Source organism: Chiloscyllium punctatum, chromosome 7 (assembly GCF_047496795.1).
Source record: "Chiloscyllium punctatum isolate Juve2018m chromosome 7, sChiPun1.3, whole genome shotgun sequence".
Taxonomy (NCBI): domain Eukaryota; kingdom Metazoa; phylum Chordata; class Chondrichthyes; order Orectolobiformes; family Hemiscylliidae; genus Chiloscyllium; species Chiloscyllium punctatum.
The window spans coordinates 78,918,736-78,936,532 of record NC_092745.1 but is presented as its reverse complement, the minus strand read 5'-3'; the positions used below and the strand labels follow the sequence as shown (position 1 = coordinate 78,936,532).

General features: G+C 40.6%; 1 protein-coding gene across 2 annotated transcripts in view; it reads left to right on the top strand.

The window, feature by feature from the left end:
• Nucleotides 1-17,797, top strand: part of lrrc40 (leucine rich repeat containing 40) — a 66,393-nt gene that overhangs the window by 15,758 nt on the left and 32,838 nt on the right. For both annotated transcript variants that reach the window (XM_072574162.1, XM_072574161.1), the window contains exons 4-7: nucleotides 1,679-1,808; nucleotides 9,500-9,623; nucleotides 11,352-11,494; nucleotides 15,655-15,827. In XM_072574162.1, coding sequence (XP_072430263.1) covers nucleotides 1,679-1,808; nucleotides 9,500-9,623; nucleotides 11,352-11,494; nucleotides 15,655-15,827 — 570 coding nt within the window. The remainder of the gene's footprint in view (nucleotides 1-1,678; nucleotides 1,809-9,499; nucleotides 9,624-11,351; nucleotides 11,495-15,654; nucleotides 15,828-17,797) is intronic.

The following is a 17,797-nucleotide window of genomic DNA, read 5'->3' as shown; positions in this document are numbered from 1 at the left end:
TCAGATTTTGATTTTAAATATGCAAATTCAGAAACAATGCAAATTCACAATCCTTTTTGACATAATAAAATCCACATGTGATTCTGAATTCAAAGCTCAAGTCCTGTTGATGACAAAATTTGAGCATTATGTGAATGTTTTAATTTGCACCAGTCAGCATCGGTTATTGTATTGATCAATTTATGATTGATTCCCTTAATGTCTAATCAAACTGTTAAGTGTCAACTTGATATATTAATAGGAGTTAAATTAATTCTGCTAATAAAACGGCCAGGAGGTATAATTGTCTTGTATGATTATGTTTTGAGTTTAGGGGCTTCCGCTTTGTAGACATCTAACTACCCCTTTATCGTCAAACAGCTGAGCAACGGAAGTTGGTACAGCTATCAATTTACATTTGCTGATCCTGTCTCTAGAACCCTTTTGAAGTCTAGTGTCACTTGTGGACTAACAAAGGCAGTAATTTTATGTGACAAAATATATTTATTAGCTAGCTGACTAGAATATTTGTAGGCTGGGTAATCATTTTTAAAGTCTCTTCATTTTGCATGGTGCAAACATAGCCTTCCTGCCCTCCAATTCTGCCATCACTGTCTCCTGCCTTGCTTCCCTCTTTGATTCCTTTTATCGCTCACTTTCAACATCCTGCTTGCCTTCCCACTAGCTGTCCAGTCTGCCCTGCCGCACTCTCCTCCATCCACACTCGCCTCCATCTTTCTTCTAGGCCCAGCCCTCACATCTGTCCCCATCTTGTCCACTTCAACAAGCACGACACCAACAAATCACAGTTAACCTAAGTGCCAACCAAATTGTTTGTACCACTTTTAAGGGTCCAAGTGACACTTGTGAAATAATTTAATGTAAAATTTTGTGATCATAATAGGCATTGATCCATTTTAGCTTCTGCAGCTGTACAGGGCCCTGGTGAGACCGCAACTGGAGTATTGTGTGCAGTTTTTGTCTCCAAATTTGAGGAAGGGCATTCTGGCAATTGAGGGAGTGCAGTGTAGGTTCACAAGATCAATTCCCGGAATGGCGGGTCTATCATATGTTGAAAGATTGCAGCGACTGGGCTTGTATACACTTGAATTTAGAAGGATGAGAGGGGATCTGATTGAGACATATAAGATTATTAAAGAATTGGACACTCTGGAGGCAGGAAGCATTTTTCCGCTGATGGGTGAGTCCAGAACCAGAGGACACAGTTTAAAAATAAGGGTTAGGCCAATAGGAACAGAGTTGAGGAGAAACTTCTTCACCCAGAGAGTAGTGGATATATGGAATGCTCTGCCCCAAAAGGCAGTGGAGGCCAAGTTCCTGGATACTGTCAAGAAAGAGATGGATAGAGCTCTTAAAGATAGTGGAATCAAGGATTATCGGGATAAGGCAGGAACAGGATACTGATTGTGGATGATTAGCCATGATCATAATGAATGGTGGTGCTGGCTCGAAGGGCCAAATGGCCTACTCCTGCACCTATTGTCTATTGAAATATGTTCATAGTATTTGTGTATGGATTGCATTGTATAAAATGTTGACTGCTAAAATGTCAGAATTGACATGCCATCATCATACCTTTACAATTACATTTATGTGAACGTTATAAAATGTAAATCTGTAGTTGAAAAATGTAAACATGTGGATAGAAACAACTTTTTCTCTGCTTTTCAATCCATAGCCACAATAAACTAAAGGAGTTGCCGGATGAGCTGTGGGATTTAACGAGTTTGAAAAGTTTATATCTTCATCACAATGAATTGGAATGGATTCAAGAGGGCATTGGTAAACTTATACATTTGGAAGAGCTGGTATGTTGGTGAAATTATGAAGAGATTCTAAATATGTCCCTGCTATGATTAAAACAGAAAAATATTGAAAATAGATTGTATCAAAGGAGAACACAGATGAGGTGACATTTCAACCTACATCACAGGATTCACCAGTTGTATATAAATGCCATTGATGAAGTTGGTCATAGTTGTCAAAATGGATCCAAGTCAGTCAGTGAGACAGAAACTAACACACCTTTCTTTGTGTATAGTTAATGTTTTTTATTCTGCCTCTTCAAAGATGTTATTACATAACTTTTGTGGCAGGTGGGAATTGAACTCAGGATTCCTGCCTCAGAGGTAGAGACAGTACCACTGCACCACTTAGGCTTAAGTATAGAGTTCATTAGCTACTCAGTCTTAGATATTTTCTAAGCAACCTGCTCAGAGGTATTACTACATGATTCTGGAGGAAGTGAGAGTTGAACCCATGTCTTCTGCTTAAGGGGTATGGACACTACCACTGTGCCACAAGAGCCCTCCAGCTACTCCCCTTACCGTTTCTTTTACATACCTGTCCACCTGTTACCCTATACAGAGGAACCTCAATTATCCGAAAATCAGATTATCCAAAGGAGATCTCGTAGTCCCCATAGAGTGATCACTTTTGTTTACAGTGATTAAACAGGCACAGTCTCCAAATGACTGACCTCCTGCCCTCTCTCTTTTCTCTTCTCCCTCCCTCCCCTCCCCTCCCCTCCCCTCCCCCCCCTCCCCTCCCCTCCCCCCCCCTCCCCCCCCCTCCCCCCTCCCCCTCCCCTCCCCCCCTCCCCTCCCCTCCCCTCCCTCCCCCCCTCCCCTCCCCTCCCTCCCCTCCCTCCCCTCCCCCCCCTCCCCCTCCCCTCCCCTCCCTCCCCTCCCCCCCCCTCCCCTCCCCCCCCACCCCTCCCCCCCCCCCCCTCCCCTCCCCTCCCCTCCCCCCCTCCCCTCCCCCCTCCCCCTCCCCCTCCCCCTCCCCCCCTTATTGTTGAGTAAATGTAGGCTGTGATCAGAATGTTATTGTTTCGTGGAGAAATTTTAGAGGCTGAATATATTTGTTAGATTAAGACTGCAGGTTTGAAATATATGCCACATTTTAAGGTATTATATTATACATTGCAATGGAGTGCAACTCTGTATGTCCCTTCAGTCACTCTTTCTTCTCCCCACTCTGTTTTCCTCCTCTTTCACATCCTCTCCTGGACCTTAATTTCCTATAATCTTTTGCTTACAGGTAGTTCTCCAATAATGCAGTAGCTGCATTTCCATGCGACACGTGTTATAGAAAATCATGCAGTAGAAATAAAAGGGCCTATGGGAAAAAACAGGGTCAGGGTGAACCACCAAAAATATCTGTAAAAATCAGTGGATTCATAGAGATGTACAGCACGGAAACAGACCCTTCGGTACAACACATCCATGCCAACCAGACATCCCAACCTAATCTAGTCTCACCTTCCAGCACCTGGCCATTATCCCTCCAAACCCTTCCTATGCATATGCCCATCCAGATGCCTTTTAAATGTTGCAATTGTACTAGCCTCCATCACTTCCTCTGGCAGCTCATTCCATACACGTATCACCCTCTGAGAGAAAAAGTTGCCTCTTAGGTCTCTTTCATATCTTTCTCCTCTCACCCTAAACCCTCTAGTTCTGGATTTCTCCACCACAGGGAAGAGACTTTGTCTATTTAGCCTATCCATGTCCCTTATGATTTTATAAACCTCTATTAGGCCACTCCTCAGCCTCTGACGCTCCAGGGAAAAACAGCCCCAGCCTATTCAACTTCTCCTTGTAGCTCAAATCCTCCAACTCTGGCAACATCCTTGTAAATCGTTTCTAAACCCTTTCAAGTTTCACAACAGCTTTCCAATCTCTGAAGTTTAGAAGAAAAAGAGGTGACCTCCATAATATGTAGGAGCAGAAGTAGGCCATTCAGTCCACCGAGCCTACACTGAGACTGAATGACGCCATGCCCGACCTGATCATCCCCCAGACCACCCCCGGGTGGGATGGGTTGTCTCGGTGACATGCTAAAGATGGTCAGGTGATAAAGAAAGTAGCAACCCTTCAAGATAGTTGGAGCAATGTGATCAGTGTAGGGGGCTTTGGTAATGTTGCACTCAGCCATGCCTAAGAAGTGTCAATCAGCCGCCACACAAATGGGTTAACAATCTTGCGACAGGTTCAAACCAGGAATTTTCTCTGCACTGTTTTGGGGATGTAGAGTGGGGCCACAAAAGTGGAAATTCAGCCATGGTCTTGGAGACAGCAGGGCAGCCAAGCTGGAGCCAGTCCAAGAGAATTCTTAAGCGAGGACTTCTTGGGCAATCAACAATTAGTAAAGGGAACAGGATTATTAGGTGCTCCCTGGAAACAGCCATAATCATGATGATGATTACAGAGTTCTATTGGCGATGAGAGGGAGCAGTGGGGTCAAGGAGGTCAGTGAAGAACTGAGGGCGAAGGATGGTGCCAAGGTAAGGTGTACTGAAACTCCAATTCTGTTACTTCGTTTCGATCCTCAGGATAAGTCAGTGATATTAAGCAAATGAAGTACTTTTGAAGTATTGTAATGTCGAAAATAAGCTAAATATTATTTCAATGGAGAAAGACTACAGAAATCTGCACAGAGCAGAAGGCTTTGGAAGTCTTCATTCATAAATCCGAAAAAGCCATCAAGTTCCAGCAAGTCATTGGGAAGGTAAATGGAATATTGGCATTTATGTCAAAGGGAATGGAGTATAAAATTAGGGAGATTTTGCGAAAACTATACAAGGCACTCACCAGACAGCTGGAAAGCTGTCAACAGTAGTTAGCCTAACACAAGCAGTAGCACAGTTGAAGTAAATTTTTAAATCATATTTCAATGAAATTATACAGTAAATGTAATACATTAAGGGGTTTCTGAATTAAGAAGAACATCAAACGTAGAACATAGAACAGTACAGATGCTTCAGCCCTCAATATTGTGCCGTCCTTTTATCCGACTCTAGATCAAACTAACCCATACACACTACATTTTATTATCATCCATGTGCCTACCCAAGAATCGCTTAAATGTCCCTAATGTATCTAACTCTACTACCACCGCTGGCAGTGCATTCCACGTACCCACCAATCTCTGTAAAGAACTGACCTCTGACATCTCCCCAAATCATTCACCTGAAACTTCTGCCCCCTTGGGATAGCCGTTTCTAATTATTCACTCTAACTATGCCTCTTGTCGTCATGTACACCTCTATCAAGTCAACTCTCATCCTTCTTCGCTCCACTGAGAAAAGCCCTTGCTCCCTCAGACTTTCTTCATAAGACATGCTTCCAGTCCATGCGGCTTCCTGGTAAATATCTGCACCCTCTCTAAAGCTTCCACATCCTTCATATAATGAGGCAACCAGAACTGAACATAATATTTGAAGTGTGCATGAACTAGGGCTCTGTAGAGCTGCAGCATAACCTTGCAGCTCTTGAACTCAATCCCCCTGCTAATGAAAGCCAACACACCATATGCCTTTTAAACAACCCTATCAGCTTGGGTGGCGACTTTGAGGGATCTATGGACATGGATCCCAAGATCCCTCTGTTCCTCCACACTGCCAAGAATCCTGCCGTTAACCCTGTGTTCTGTATCGAAATTTGACCTTCCAAAATGAAAGACTTCACACTCTTCTGCATCCTCTCAATGTTCTGTTGCAACCTGATTTTCCAAGTAATCATAAATCCTGTCTCTCAGAATCCTCTCCAATAATTTGCCCAACACAGTTGTAAGACTGGTCTGTTATTCCCAGGATTATGCTAATCCCTTTCTAGAACAAGGAAATAATATTTGCCACCCTCTAATCATTTGGGACTACTCCAGTGGACAGTGAGGATGCAAAGACTATTGCCAAAGACGCAGCAATCTCTACCCCCACTTCCTGTAGTAACCTTGGGCACTACCCACTAAAGCTTTTTAATGGCCCCTTCTAGCTCTCCTAAGTCCATTCTTCAGCTCCTTTCTGGCTACCTTGTAACCCTGTAGAGTCCTGTCTGTACCTTGCTTCCTCAACCTCACATAAGCTTCCTTCTTCCTCTTGACAAGATGTTCCACATCCCTTGTCACCCAAGGTTCCTTCACCCTACCATACCTTCCTTGTCTCAGTGGGACAAATCTATCCAGCACTATCAACAAGTGCTCCCTAAACATCCTCCACGTTTCTGTCATGCATTTCCATGAGAGCATCTGTTCGCAATTTAGGCACTCCAGTTCCTGCCTAATAGTGTTGTAATTCACCTCCCCCAATTAAATACTTCCCTGTACCAGCTGCTCTTGTCCCTCTCCATAACTATAGTAAAGATCAGGGAGTTGTGATCACTCTCACCGAAATGTTCTCCCACCAAGAGGCCTGACACCTGGCCTGGTTCGTTGCCAAACACCAAATCCAAAATGGCTTCCCCTTACATCACCTACTTACATTTTGAGTCAGGATTCCTTCGTGGACACACCTGAAATAAACTGCTCCATCCAAACTCCAAACTATCAAGAGTCATAGAGATGTACAGCACAGAAACAGACCCTTCAGTCCAACTTGCCCATGCTGACCAGATATCTCAACCCAATGTAGTCCCACCTGCCAGCACCCGGCCCATATCCATACCCATCCAAGTACCTTTTAAATGTTGCAATTGTACTAACTTCCACCACATCCTCTGGCAGCTCATTCCTTACATGTACCACCCTCTGCATGAAAAAGTTGCCCCTTAGGTCTCTTTTATATCTTTCCCCTCTCACCCTAAACCTAGTTCTAGTTCTGGATTCCCCCTACCCCAGGGAAAAGACTTTGTCTATTTATCCTATCCATGCCCCTCTTGATTTTACAGACCTCTATCAGTTCACCCCTCAGCCTCCAATGCTCCAGGGAAAACAGCCCCAGCCTATTCAACCTCTCTCCGTAGCTCAAGTCCTCCAACCCTGGCAACATCCTTGTAAGTCTTTTCTGAACCCTTTCAAGTTTCACAACATCTTTCCGATTGGAAGGAGACCAGAATTGCAAGCAGTATTCCAACAGTGGCCTAACCAATGTCCTGTACAGCTGCAACATGACCTCCCAACTCCTGTACTCCGTACTCTGACCAATAAAAGAAAGCATACCAAATGCTGCCTTCACTGTCCTATCTACTTGCGACTCCACTTTCAAGGAGCTGTCAACCTGTATTCCAAGGTCTCTTTGTTCAGTAACACTCCCTAGGACCTTATCATTAAGTGTATAAGTCCTGCTAAGATTTACTTTCCAAAAATGCAGCACCTTGCATTGATCTAAATTAAACTCCATCTGCCACTTCTCAGACCATTGGCCCATCTAATCAAAATCCCATTATAATCTGAGGTAACCTTCTTCGCTGTCCACCAAACCTCCAATTTTGGTGTCATCTGCAAACTTACTAGCTATACCTCCTACGCTCACATCCAAATCATTTAAAATTTGAGCTAAGGAGGTTCCAACCAACATTAGGGAAGTTAAAGTAACCCATGACAACAACCCTGTTACTTCTGCACCTATCCAAAATATGCCTCCCAATCTGCACCTGTGTCTCTGTTGCTACTGGGGGGTCTGTTTAAAAAAATTCCCAAATAAGTGACTGCTCCTTTCCTGTTTCTGACTTCCACCCATACGAATTAAGCAACATCCTGTCTGAGATTTGCTGGCACTGGCCAGGCTGCTGAATACAATGCTATTTAAATGCCATTGTGGCTTTTACCTTCATTTCCGGCTAACATGTCACCTTCATAATATGGATAAGGCATTCAAACAATGGAATTTCTTCCCAAAAACCTATTCCCAAAAACATTTCGACAAAGGAAAAAGAAGCAGAATGATTTCTTCTGGCCCGAGTAAAATCTCCTTTTATTTTGAGGGGGTGGGATGTTCTGAATGGCTGGAGGTTTTGATGGATCTCGGGGTTTCAGAGAAAATGAGGGGCCAAGACTCAGATCCTTCCCCACCCCCACTTTCAAATGGAGACTGGGTGAACTTGGGTCAGGCATAAGTTGGGGATGGGTAGGGAGGGGAGAGATGAGGGTTGCCAGTATTCTGTCCTTAGTCCACAGACACCCCTTTATAAAGTTGCTGTGTGTTGAATCTTCAGTTAGGCACCATCTGAGCCTTTGCTTAATAAAAGGCCTTGCGTACTCTCTAATACTTTTGGGACATGGCTGTATTTGCGCCTTCTTTCATTCCTTAACACTCTCCCTGCTCACAGACACATTCCCCCCCGACCCCCAACCCCCCCCCCCCCCCCCCAAACTCCGTGCATGATTCCAAATGTTCGCTTTCCTTGACAGCACTGGGAGTTGATCTGGGATGGTCAAGTTGGTGGAGAGTGGTATAGTTTTAACCCCGAAACAATTGTTAGCCCCGGGTGCAGGTTCACTTCATTCACTTCCATCAGTGAGAAAAACAAAGTTACCTTAGTTGCAGGTAGAAGCAAAAAAATACACACATGCAGACAACAAATGTTGCAATAGATGTACCAGCAGAATAAGTCACAGCAAGTTGGTAATACAGGAGATTGAATTGTGCAATAACCAACAGGAGTTCACTTTATAAAAGAAAATGGTCTGAAATTCACAAATCGCGTCATAGTCAAATCACATTTACGAAACGCGGGTTATAGGAGAACTATCTGTAGTTGTTTTTTATCCTCATTCACACTTCACTTTCTTGCCTGCTCATCCTTTCTCTCTTTCATCCTCACACTCACTCTTTGCTCTGTTTCCCCCTCTCTTTCTTTCTCCAAACCACATTTGCTGAACCTTCTTGACTTTTTATACATGTCCCTTCTATTTTTCCTCCATTCTCTCTGCATTATCCATTTTTCCTTTCCTTCACTTCACTGCTTTTCTTTTACTGCCCCAATGCTGAATATTAATATTGATTTCCAAATGTTTTATGCCAGTTTCTAAGTACTGTATGCACTTTATTATTATCAGATGCTGTGGAACTTCTGATGTCACTGATTGATGGAAAGATTGTTCAAGGAAGTGTTAATTACAGCATAATGCACGGGAGGTTGAAATAGGTCAACTGTTTTTTCATTGTAGTATGTGCAGCCCGATGAAGGATCACAATTACAGAAAAGGCAAAATTATTTTTATTTGTGGTCACAGTTTGGCTGGAGTATTTTGATAATATGGGAATCACAATAGGGAGTTATTTGCTAATGTCGTTTAATACAATTGTGTGAATCTACTGATCTGACTAAAGCCCGTTTCTAGTGCAGATCAGACTAAAAGTTGTCCACTTGCCTTTGCTGTAGCTTTTCAGGAAAATGTTCACTCCGTTAATGTGATGTAGATGAAACAGAATTCTCATGGTCAGTGAGGATTGGCATTGAAATCATACATCCTTTTCCAGCCATAAATCCAATATTTCAATGTCCTTGAGCCATTCTGGAGACAACTGAAAGAAGATAAGTATATAACGTAAGTGAGAGGATGGGCTGGCAAGTGGGTTGGGTGGTAGATTGCCAGCCCATCCTGTTCAGTGGGAGCTTGAACACTAGTTGGTCAAGAAATACTGGTACCCTTACCTATTTGGCATCCACATCTACCTTTCGACTTCTCATCCCCATAAAGTTTGTTCCCTATTCCAAAAATGTTTGTTACAAATTGGCTGTTAGAATATTGATTTAGTTATATATATATTTTACAGGATGTGTCCAGCAATCAACTTAAAGCAGTTCCAAGCACCCTTGGTGAGCTGTCCAGTCTACTTAAATTCATTCTGGCTAACAACAAGCTGAAGTGCATACCGTCGGACATTAGCAAAATGAGAAGTAAGATTGCTTGAAAATAACAGAATGAGTAGAGAAATAGTTTCACATGTTTATTTCTTGCTTTAAAGTTCCATTATGATTTATTTTAATTGATGCTTGTTGTTAGTTGGGTGTAAAGGCAGGTCGCTTCTTAAAATTATTACCAGCAGTTACTAAAAATAATTTCTTCATCAAGGAAAATATCCATTTTTCTTTGTCCTAGATTGGACATGATGCTGATATCACCATTGTGCTGGTGTGCATTGGCGTTTCATTGCAAAATGCTATTGAGTGGATGAACTGAGATTGTTGAAATGAACAGTATTGGAACATCATTGGAGTTCAATCACAGTTTTAAATTAAGTTCCTTTTTAAATTCAGTTTTCAATTTCTTAGTTTTTGAGCCTGTTTCTGAGATGAGAAAGGCAACTCTCCTAGGAATTATTGTGTTTCCCAACAGAATTGAATGCATTCTTGGATATTAATTTAGTATCCATTACCTGCAGCGTTTAAAGCTTCCTAATAAAATATGTTATGACTCTGATGGGTGGAGCGTGCTGGTAATCAAGCTTCATTACTCAATGAGCTGTAAAAAAGGTGTTCATGTTTTATCCAATCACCGAAATGGTCAATTTGTTTCTGTTTATTACTGTTATCTAGCTCAAAAGAGTCTATCACCATGTTCCTTCAAAAAAACTTAACTATAACTTTTTTATTATATACAAACTTGTTCTTATAGTGAGTGGCAAAACTAGTTAACAACTAAGCTACTGGATAGAGTTAAACTATACCTCCTTACTACCAAACCATGCAACGGTGTGACACAATGAGATTACAACTCTGCAGAGGTGAACTCTGCATTTTACATGATGGATCCAAATTCAAAAGGATGCAACAAAAAGACTTCTCACAATCCAGTCAATTTCCAGCCACCGAGATCACAATGCTGTCAGCTGTAGATTCAGTGAGAGGTCTTTAATTCAGTCTTCAGTTTAGAGAAGTCAGTAATAGAGAAGGAACTAATAGATATGCAGATTTCAGGAAGTTTTCAGGTTTTGAGAAGATACTTTACTGAAAGAGATTTTTGCATTTACTCTGTTAATGTGATGTAGATGAAACAGAATTCTCATTGTCATTGAGGATTGGCATTGAAATCATACACCCTTTTCCAGCCATGTGCAGTCTTGCTATAAGGTTTCTTCTTTTCAAGAGAGAGATTTTTTTGTTGCTCACTTATTAAAATATTTTCCTTTAACTGATGCACCTAGGTATGTACTGAAACAGAAAATTTTGTTCAAAGCTTTGTTAGGCAATTTCAGCACAGGGTTCATCTCCTCCAAGTTTGTCAAGGATTTTAAAACAATAATATTAACTCTTATCTCTCTAAAGCTTTGTCCTGCATTCTTGACAAAAGCCAACTGAGTTTATATAAACAGGTGAATTTGAATACACTTAAATTTGCAACTCTTTAAAGAAGTCATAAGATAAACCTTCTGAAACCCAGAAATTGTCCAAATCATCCCATCTCTTCCATCCTGTCTTAGGTAGTTTTTGAAACATAAATATATATTCCCAACAAATATATGGTATGAAATATAGGTATGGGAAGGAGAGGAATACAGAAAAAGCAGAAAATACAGAACTTGAGTTGAAAAGATTCTGATTGCTTTATATGCAACTGAGTCTTTTATATAAAGTTTATTGTATGAAACAAATCTTGTAAATTAATTTTCTTTGTAACTTATTTAGGTTTGAAATTGTTGGATGCAACTTATAATGAACTGGAATGTGTTCCTCCAGAGTTGGCAAATATGGTGTCATTACAACAACTTTACTTGAGGCATAACAAACTTCGCCATCTACCACAGTTTCCATCCTGTAAATATCTGAAGGTACTTTGAACGCATCAGGAAAATATTATCCTTTCATTTTTAATCAATTCTGGATAACTAATTGGAGAGGATGTCTTAAGACTGTAGACATGTCAGTATTTTCCTCCTGTGTGTTAAGGATTCAGGCCTTCTCCATTGGAGGATTTATGATACTGTGAATTCCTGTGCTCCCACTATTACTAACAGTGGATTGTGAATGTGTAATTGATGTTTGCACTTTAATTTTTTTATGTCACAGCAGAAATTGTTTCTAACAATGAAAGTAAATAGGTCTTCTCTTCAGTTGTTTGTTGCTGTTGTAGAACAGAAACTGAGCTTGGGTACCAAGGACAGGATTTTCACTGTTGGACTCTGTATCTTGCCATCAAGCTCAAAGATGGATCAGAAACCCGAACACTGGAACCAGTCACTTGTTTTCTCCAATTTGACCAATCAGTGGCTGGGTAATTAAAGATGCCAAGCGGACTTTCTGGTCCTTCACCTCAATCATGTCCTGCAAATCTAAATCAACAGCTGTGTGACAGGGAATAAAGTAGAAAAAAAATGGAGATAGCGCTTGTCTAAATTTTTAAACATTTAACCTATAAAATACTCTTCATAGCTGGACTATCACTAAGCAGGTGGTGGGAGGGCTGGGCAAGAGCTAATTTTTTTACAGGGAAACTTGTGCCTGCTGCTGATGCTAGGCAGTCAAGGCAGGAATTTAAAGCTGCCTAGAACCCCTGCTTCTTGGTCAGTTAACTGTCCACTGTGGGGACCTGATAACTAACTAGAAAGTCTAATGTCTCTGCCTGTAAGCCAGAGCTCCAGATTGAAGCCCCACTTCAGGACTTGATGGCTAAGGAAAGTCTAATCATTTTGCATCTAAAACAAATTGAGTGTCAACTTGTAAATAATGAAAACATGTGCCACTGGCAGGTAGTAAAAGAGGGAGGGTTTCCTGGTCAACCATGTAATAAATTGGAATTGAACTCTGCTATCACAATTCATAGTTCTAGCATATGGCATACATGAAGCAGTGTGTTATCGACAGCAAAATGGGATTCCTTTGCAAACCAATTGGCTGGGTCTGTCCTGCTGGCAGGAAGGACATGTCCAGAGATGGCGATGGTAGTGTCTGAGACATTGTAAGGTATGTTTCTGAGAGTACAACCATGTCAGGCTGTTGCTTGACAAGCCTGTGAGACAGCTTTCCTAATTTTGACACTAGCCCTCCGATGTTAGTAAAAAAGACATTGCAGGGTAGACTGTAGTTTCTGTCTAGGTCATTGCCAGGTGGTCTGTCCAGTTTCATTTCTTTGTTGAGATTTCATAGCAACTGATACAATTGAGTAGCTTGTTATACCATTTCAGAAGGCAGTTATGAGTGAACCGCATTGCTGTGGCTGTGGAATCACATGTAGGCCAGACAGGTGAGGATAGCAAATTTACTTCCCTGGAGGACATTAATGATTCAGATATGTTTTTCCAAAAATTGACAATGGTTTATTGAAAGTTATAAATACATTCTTAATTCCAGTTTAAAAAAAAAATTGAATTCAAATTCCACCACTTGCTGTGCCGGTTCCCCAGAATATGTGGCAATAAAAATGAATTTCAATAGACAATTGTTTCACTATCTTTTTTTTAATTTGTGATTAGAATTTAGCTCATATCCCTGATAAATTTGTATGGATACATCACATGGGACCAGGAAGAGAAAGTAGTAAAAGCACGCTAATAGTTATTGCACATGGTATCCTAGCTTATCCTGATTGTTATCAAGATGGGTCTAGAAATGAAAGTGAATTTTTGAATGTTCCTGTTTATGCCCCTTTTTGAACTAGTGTGTCTGGTCATTTTTTAGGTGGCATTTCCACTCTGATAATTATAATAAGATATGTGGTTAATATACCATTTTTATATTTTTGATGGAATACTGACCTAAATATCTCTCATATGTTTATTTTAAATGTTACATGTACAAACTGATTTTGAATTTGGGGGTACTTTTAGGAGATGGTGAAGCTAATGTTCATAAAGTCCAAACTGAAGAAAACCAGTTGAAAAGTGAAGAAAAATGAGTTCTAACTAATGACCACAAGATGGGTAGATACGTTATGTCCCTATCATTGTAGTACCATTTAGTAGTCTTTGAATGCTTATTTAAAAATAAGGTTATATGAAGGAAAGTTTGATTTTTTTACTTAGTGTGATCATTCTAAACTGCATTCTATCGGCATCAAGGGCCTTTAGAAAAATAAGTTATTTGTATGTCTGTTAGGTCACTGAAGGGCACCAAGTTAAGAATAGTAAAAAATGAAACAGGTTAAAATGCAGATTTTCATTGAAAATAAAATCTCTTCTGTTCGTTTTCTTGTGAGGTAGATGAAGAACTAAATAAAATTGCTCCCTGTTGTTTTAACAAGATTTAATTTTTGATCTTTGTCGGAAGGCAAGAATTGATTATGGATAGTCAACATGGCTTTGTGTGGGGGAAATTGTGACTCACTAACTTGAGGTTTTTGAAGAAGTAAAGAAGATGATTGATTGAAGGAGGTGCAGTGGATGTTGTCCATATGGGCTTCAGTAAGGTGTTTGACAAGGTTCTATATGGTAGACTGGTTAGCAAGGTTAGATCATGTGGAATACAAGAAAAGCTACATGTTTGGATACAAAATTGACTCCGAGATAGGAGGGTGGTGGTGGTGTGTTACATTTTCGACTGGAGCCCTATGACCAGCGGTGTGCCACAAGGATCAGCACTAGATCCACTGCTTTTTGTCATTTTTATATAAATGTTTTGGATGTGAATATAGAAGGTACGGTTAGTGTGATTGCAGATGATACCAAAATTGGTTGTGTAGTAGGCAGTGAAGAATGGGACCTTGATCAGATGGGCCGAGGAGTGGCAGGTGGAGTTCATTTAAGATAAACATGAGATGCTGCATTTTGGTAGGGCAAATCAGGGCAGGGCTTGTACACTAAATGACAGGGTACTGTGGAATGTTACCAAACACAGAGACCTTGTAGTGCAGGTTCAGAGCTCCTTGAAAGTGGAGTCGCAGCTAGATAAGATATTGAAGGTGTTTAGTACGCTTGCCTTTATTGCTCAGTGCGTTGAGTATATGAGTTCAGAGGTCATGTTATGGCTGTATAGGATGTTGGTTAGGCCGCTTTTGGACTACTGTGTTCAATTCCGGTCTTTCTGCAATAACAAAGATACTGTAAAAGTTGAAAGGATTCAGAAAAAAATTATAAGGGTGTTGCCATGATTGGAAAGTTTGAGCTATAGGCAGAGGTGGAATAGACTGAGGCTATCCTCCCTGGAGTGCTGGAGGCTGAGGGTTAACTTTTTTAGAAATTTATAAAATCATGAGTGACCTGGAAAGGTCTGAATAGCCAAGGTCTTTTCCCCAGGGTAGAGGAGTCTAAAACTAGTTTAAAGGGGAGAGACTTAAATGAGACCTGAGGGACAACTGTTTCATGCAGAGGGTGATGCGTTGATGGAATGAGCTGCCAGAGGAGGTGGCATTTTAAAAGTATCTGGATGGGTACGTGAATAGGAAGGGTTTCGAGGGGTATGGGCCAAATGCCGGCAAATGAGACAAGATTAATTTAGGATATCTGGTCAGCATAGAGAAGTTGACCGAAGGGTCTGTTTCTGTGCTATACGTCTCTGTGACTCTATATCTATTGTATCCCAATATTGAGGAGGCACTTGTGTGTATATCTGTCTTTTAAGTGGTGGTGGTGGAATGTAGCATGTTTTTGCCCCACGTTCCATTATTATGGTTACTGTAATATTTGTTAATTATACAATGGGTTTTTTTTTGGAAAAAAACCTTAACTCTTTCAACTTTTTCAGGCTTGGGAAGGAGATAATGAAATCTTTTACAATCATTTTTAAATATCTTTATTGGAACTCTAATCTCTATTAGAAGAATATACTCTTTAAAAGATAGAATGTTGTGTCCTGTGAATCTTTAAAAGCTGCAACTTATTTGGATGATATCATGCCTGAATATAGAATAGACCTGCAATTCAATATATCAGTTGAACATAATGACATAAATGAATTGAAATATCTGCATGCATGTTGATGTAACTTGTAACTTTTAATATTAGAAAGCTGCAGTAAATGTATTTAGCTCTACAGTTGTGTTATTACTCCATTTTAGGAACTACATGTAGGAAATAACCAGATTGAGCATTTGGGTTCAGAACACCTGAAAAATCTATGTGCCATCACTGTGCTGGAGCTGCGTGACAACAAATTGAAATCACTACCAGATGAAATTCTTATGCTTCAAGACTTAGAACGTCTTGACCTCACAAATAATGACATTAGCAGGTACATGTCGAAATGCTAATTTTTTTTTAACTGTAGTACACATTCTTAAAGGCTGACTTTACTGTCATCTACTTCAATTCAAGATGGCACCAACACTGGGCAACTGTTTGCGAGCTCCCTATGACAGACCTTTTTCTAACATTTTCTAACGTTTTGCAGTTTTAAACTTAAGTAATCTTGCTTTACACACCTCCTGTGCATCTGTAACCTTTATGCCTCACTATCTCAGCACCCATGATCTATATGTCCTTGTTTGCTGTGACCTACCTGTATTGTTCACAAAACAAAGCTTTTCACTATACTTAGGTACATGTGGCTAAAATAAATCAAATCAAATAATGTAGATGTTTCTAATTTGGAACAATATACTTTTATATGTATCAAGGCATAACAGGATTTAGGAGCAACACCAGGTCATTTGGCCATTTGAACTTGCTCTGTCATGCATTTCATGATATGTTTGGGGGTGGCATGGTGGCTCAGCGGTTAACACTGCTGCTTCACAACACCAGGGACCCGGGTTCGATTCCAGCCTCTGGCAACTGATAGTGTGGAGTTTGCACATTCTCCCCGGGTCTGCGTGGGTTTCCTCTGGGTGCTCCGGTTTCCTCCCACAGTCCAAAGGTGTGCAGGTTAGGTGAATTGGCCATGTTAAATTGCACATAGTGTTAGGTAAGGGGTAAATGTAGGGGTATGGGTGGGTTGCGCTTCGGCGGGGCGGTGTGGACTTGTTGGGCCGAAGGGCCTGTTTCCACACAGTAAGCAATCTAATCTAATACTCTTCGGAGAGTCTGTGTGGACTTGGTCACCCAAAATGTTCAAACAGTTCAGTTCATCATAGTTGTCAGATATAGATATACATTCTGACACATTGTTGCTAGTTAGTTTTGTCTCATGCAGTTCCTTATTGTATTTCATTCTTTGTTGGTTCTTAAAATCTGAGTAATCTTCTGCCCTATCACCAGTCTTTTTGGACTTGTGCAATGTTTATTTCAATTTTATTCTGTCCTTCATTTCCTTATTGTGACATTGATCCTTCTCAAGGAGTCTTCTGTCTCTCTCATTGGGGTAAATCTTTGCGGAAAGTTATTTTTTAAAAAAAATCTCCTTTATTCTCCTACTGCAACTCTAGTATGCTACCTTTTTAATCTAATTTCTATGTTTACTTTAGCTAGCTGTTGTACCAATAGGAATACCTTTTTATTCAGCTTAAAAATTTTATTCAGCTTCAAACTGAGTGTGAAGTTCTATTATGTTATGATCACTTGTCACCCAGAGATTGATTAATCCCTGCCTCCTTGCTGATTACCAAGTATAGCATATTGTGATCTTTAGTTGGCTCTAGAATGTACTTCTGTAAGTATGTAAATTAATACGTTGTAGGGTTGTAACTATTGTTTGCAATTTATCTGAATGCCACTTCCCACCTATTCACAAAGGAAAGTTCAAAGGGGAAAGTGCACTAGGTTAATGATCATTTGTTACCACTAAAGGAGAAAATCAAAATTCTGGGTGCAATGAATTGGTGCTCTCTGTTGTCACTTTAGGTATTTGGCTTTGAAGGTAGCCTAGTCCCTGTATTGGTTGCATATCAAATTGGGTCATGTAATAACAACTCAGCCTATTGAATATATTAGTTAATCATAGAAAAACGGCACTTCAGGGTTAGGATTTGTCAGAATATTTCCAATCTCATTTACAGGTCATAAAAGATACTGGTGTATAAAATGGAATATAATATGTATAGGGCATAGAACAGTACAGCACAGTGCAGGCCCTTCGACCTGTGATGTTGTGCCAACCTTTTATCCTATTCTAAGATCAAACTAACCTACATACCCTTCATTTTATTATCATCTATGTGCCTGTCCAAGTGTCCCTAATATGTCTGACTCTACTACGACTGCTGGCGGTGCATTCCACACACCCACCGCTCTCTATGTAAAGAACCTACCTCTGACATCCTCCCC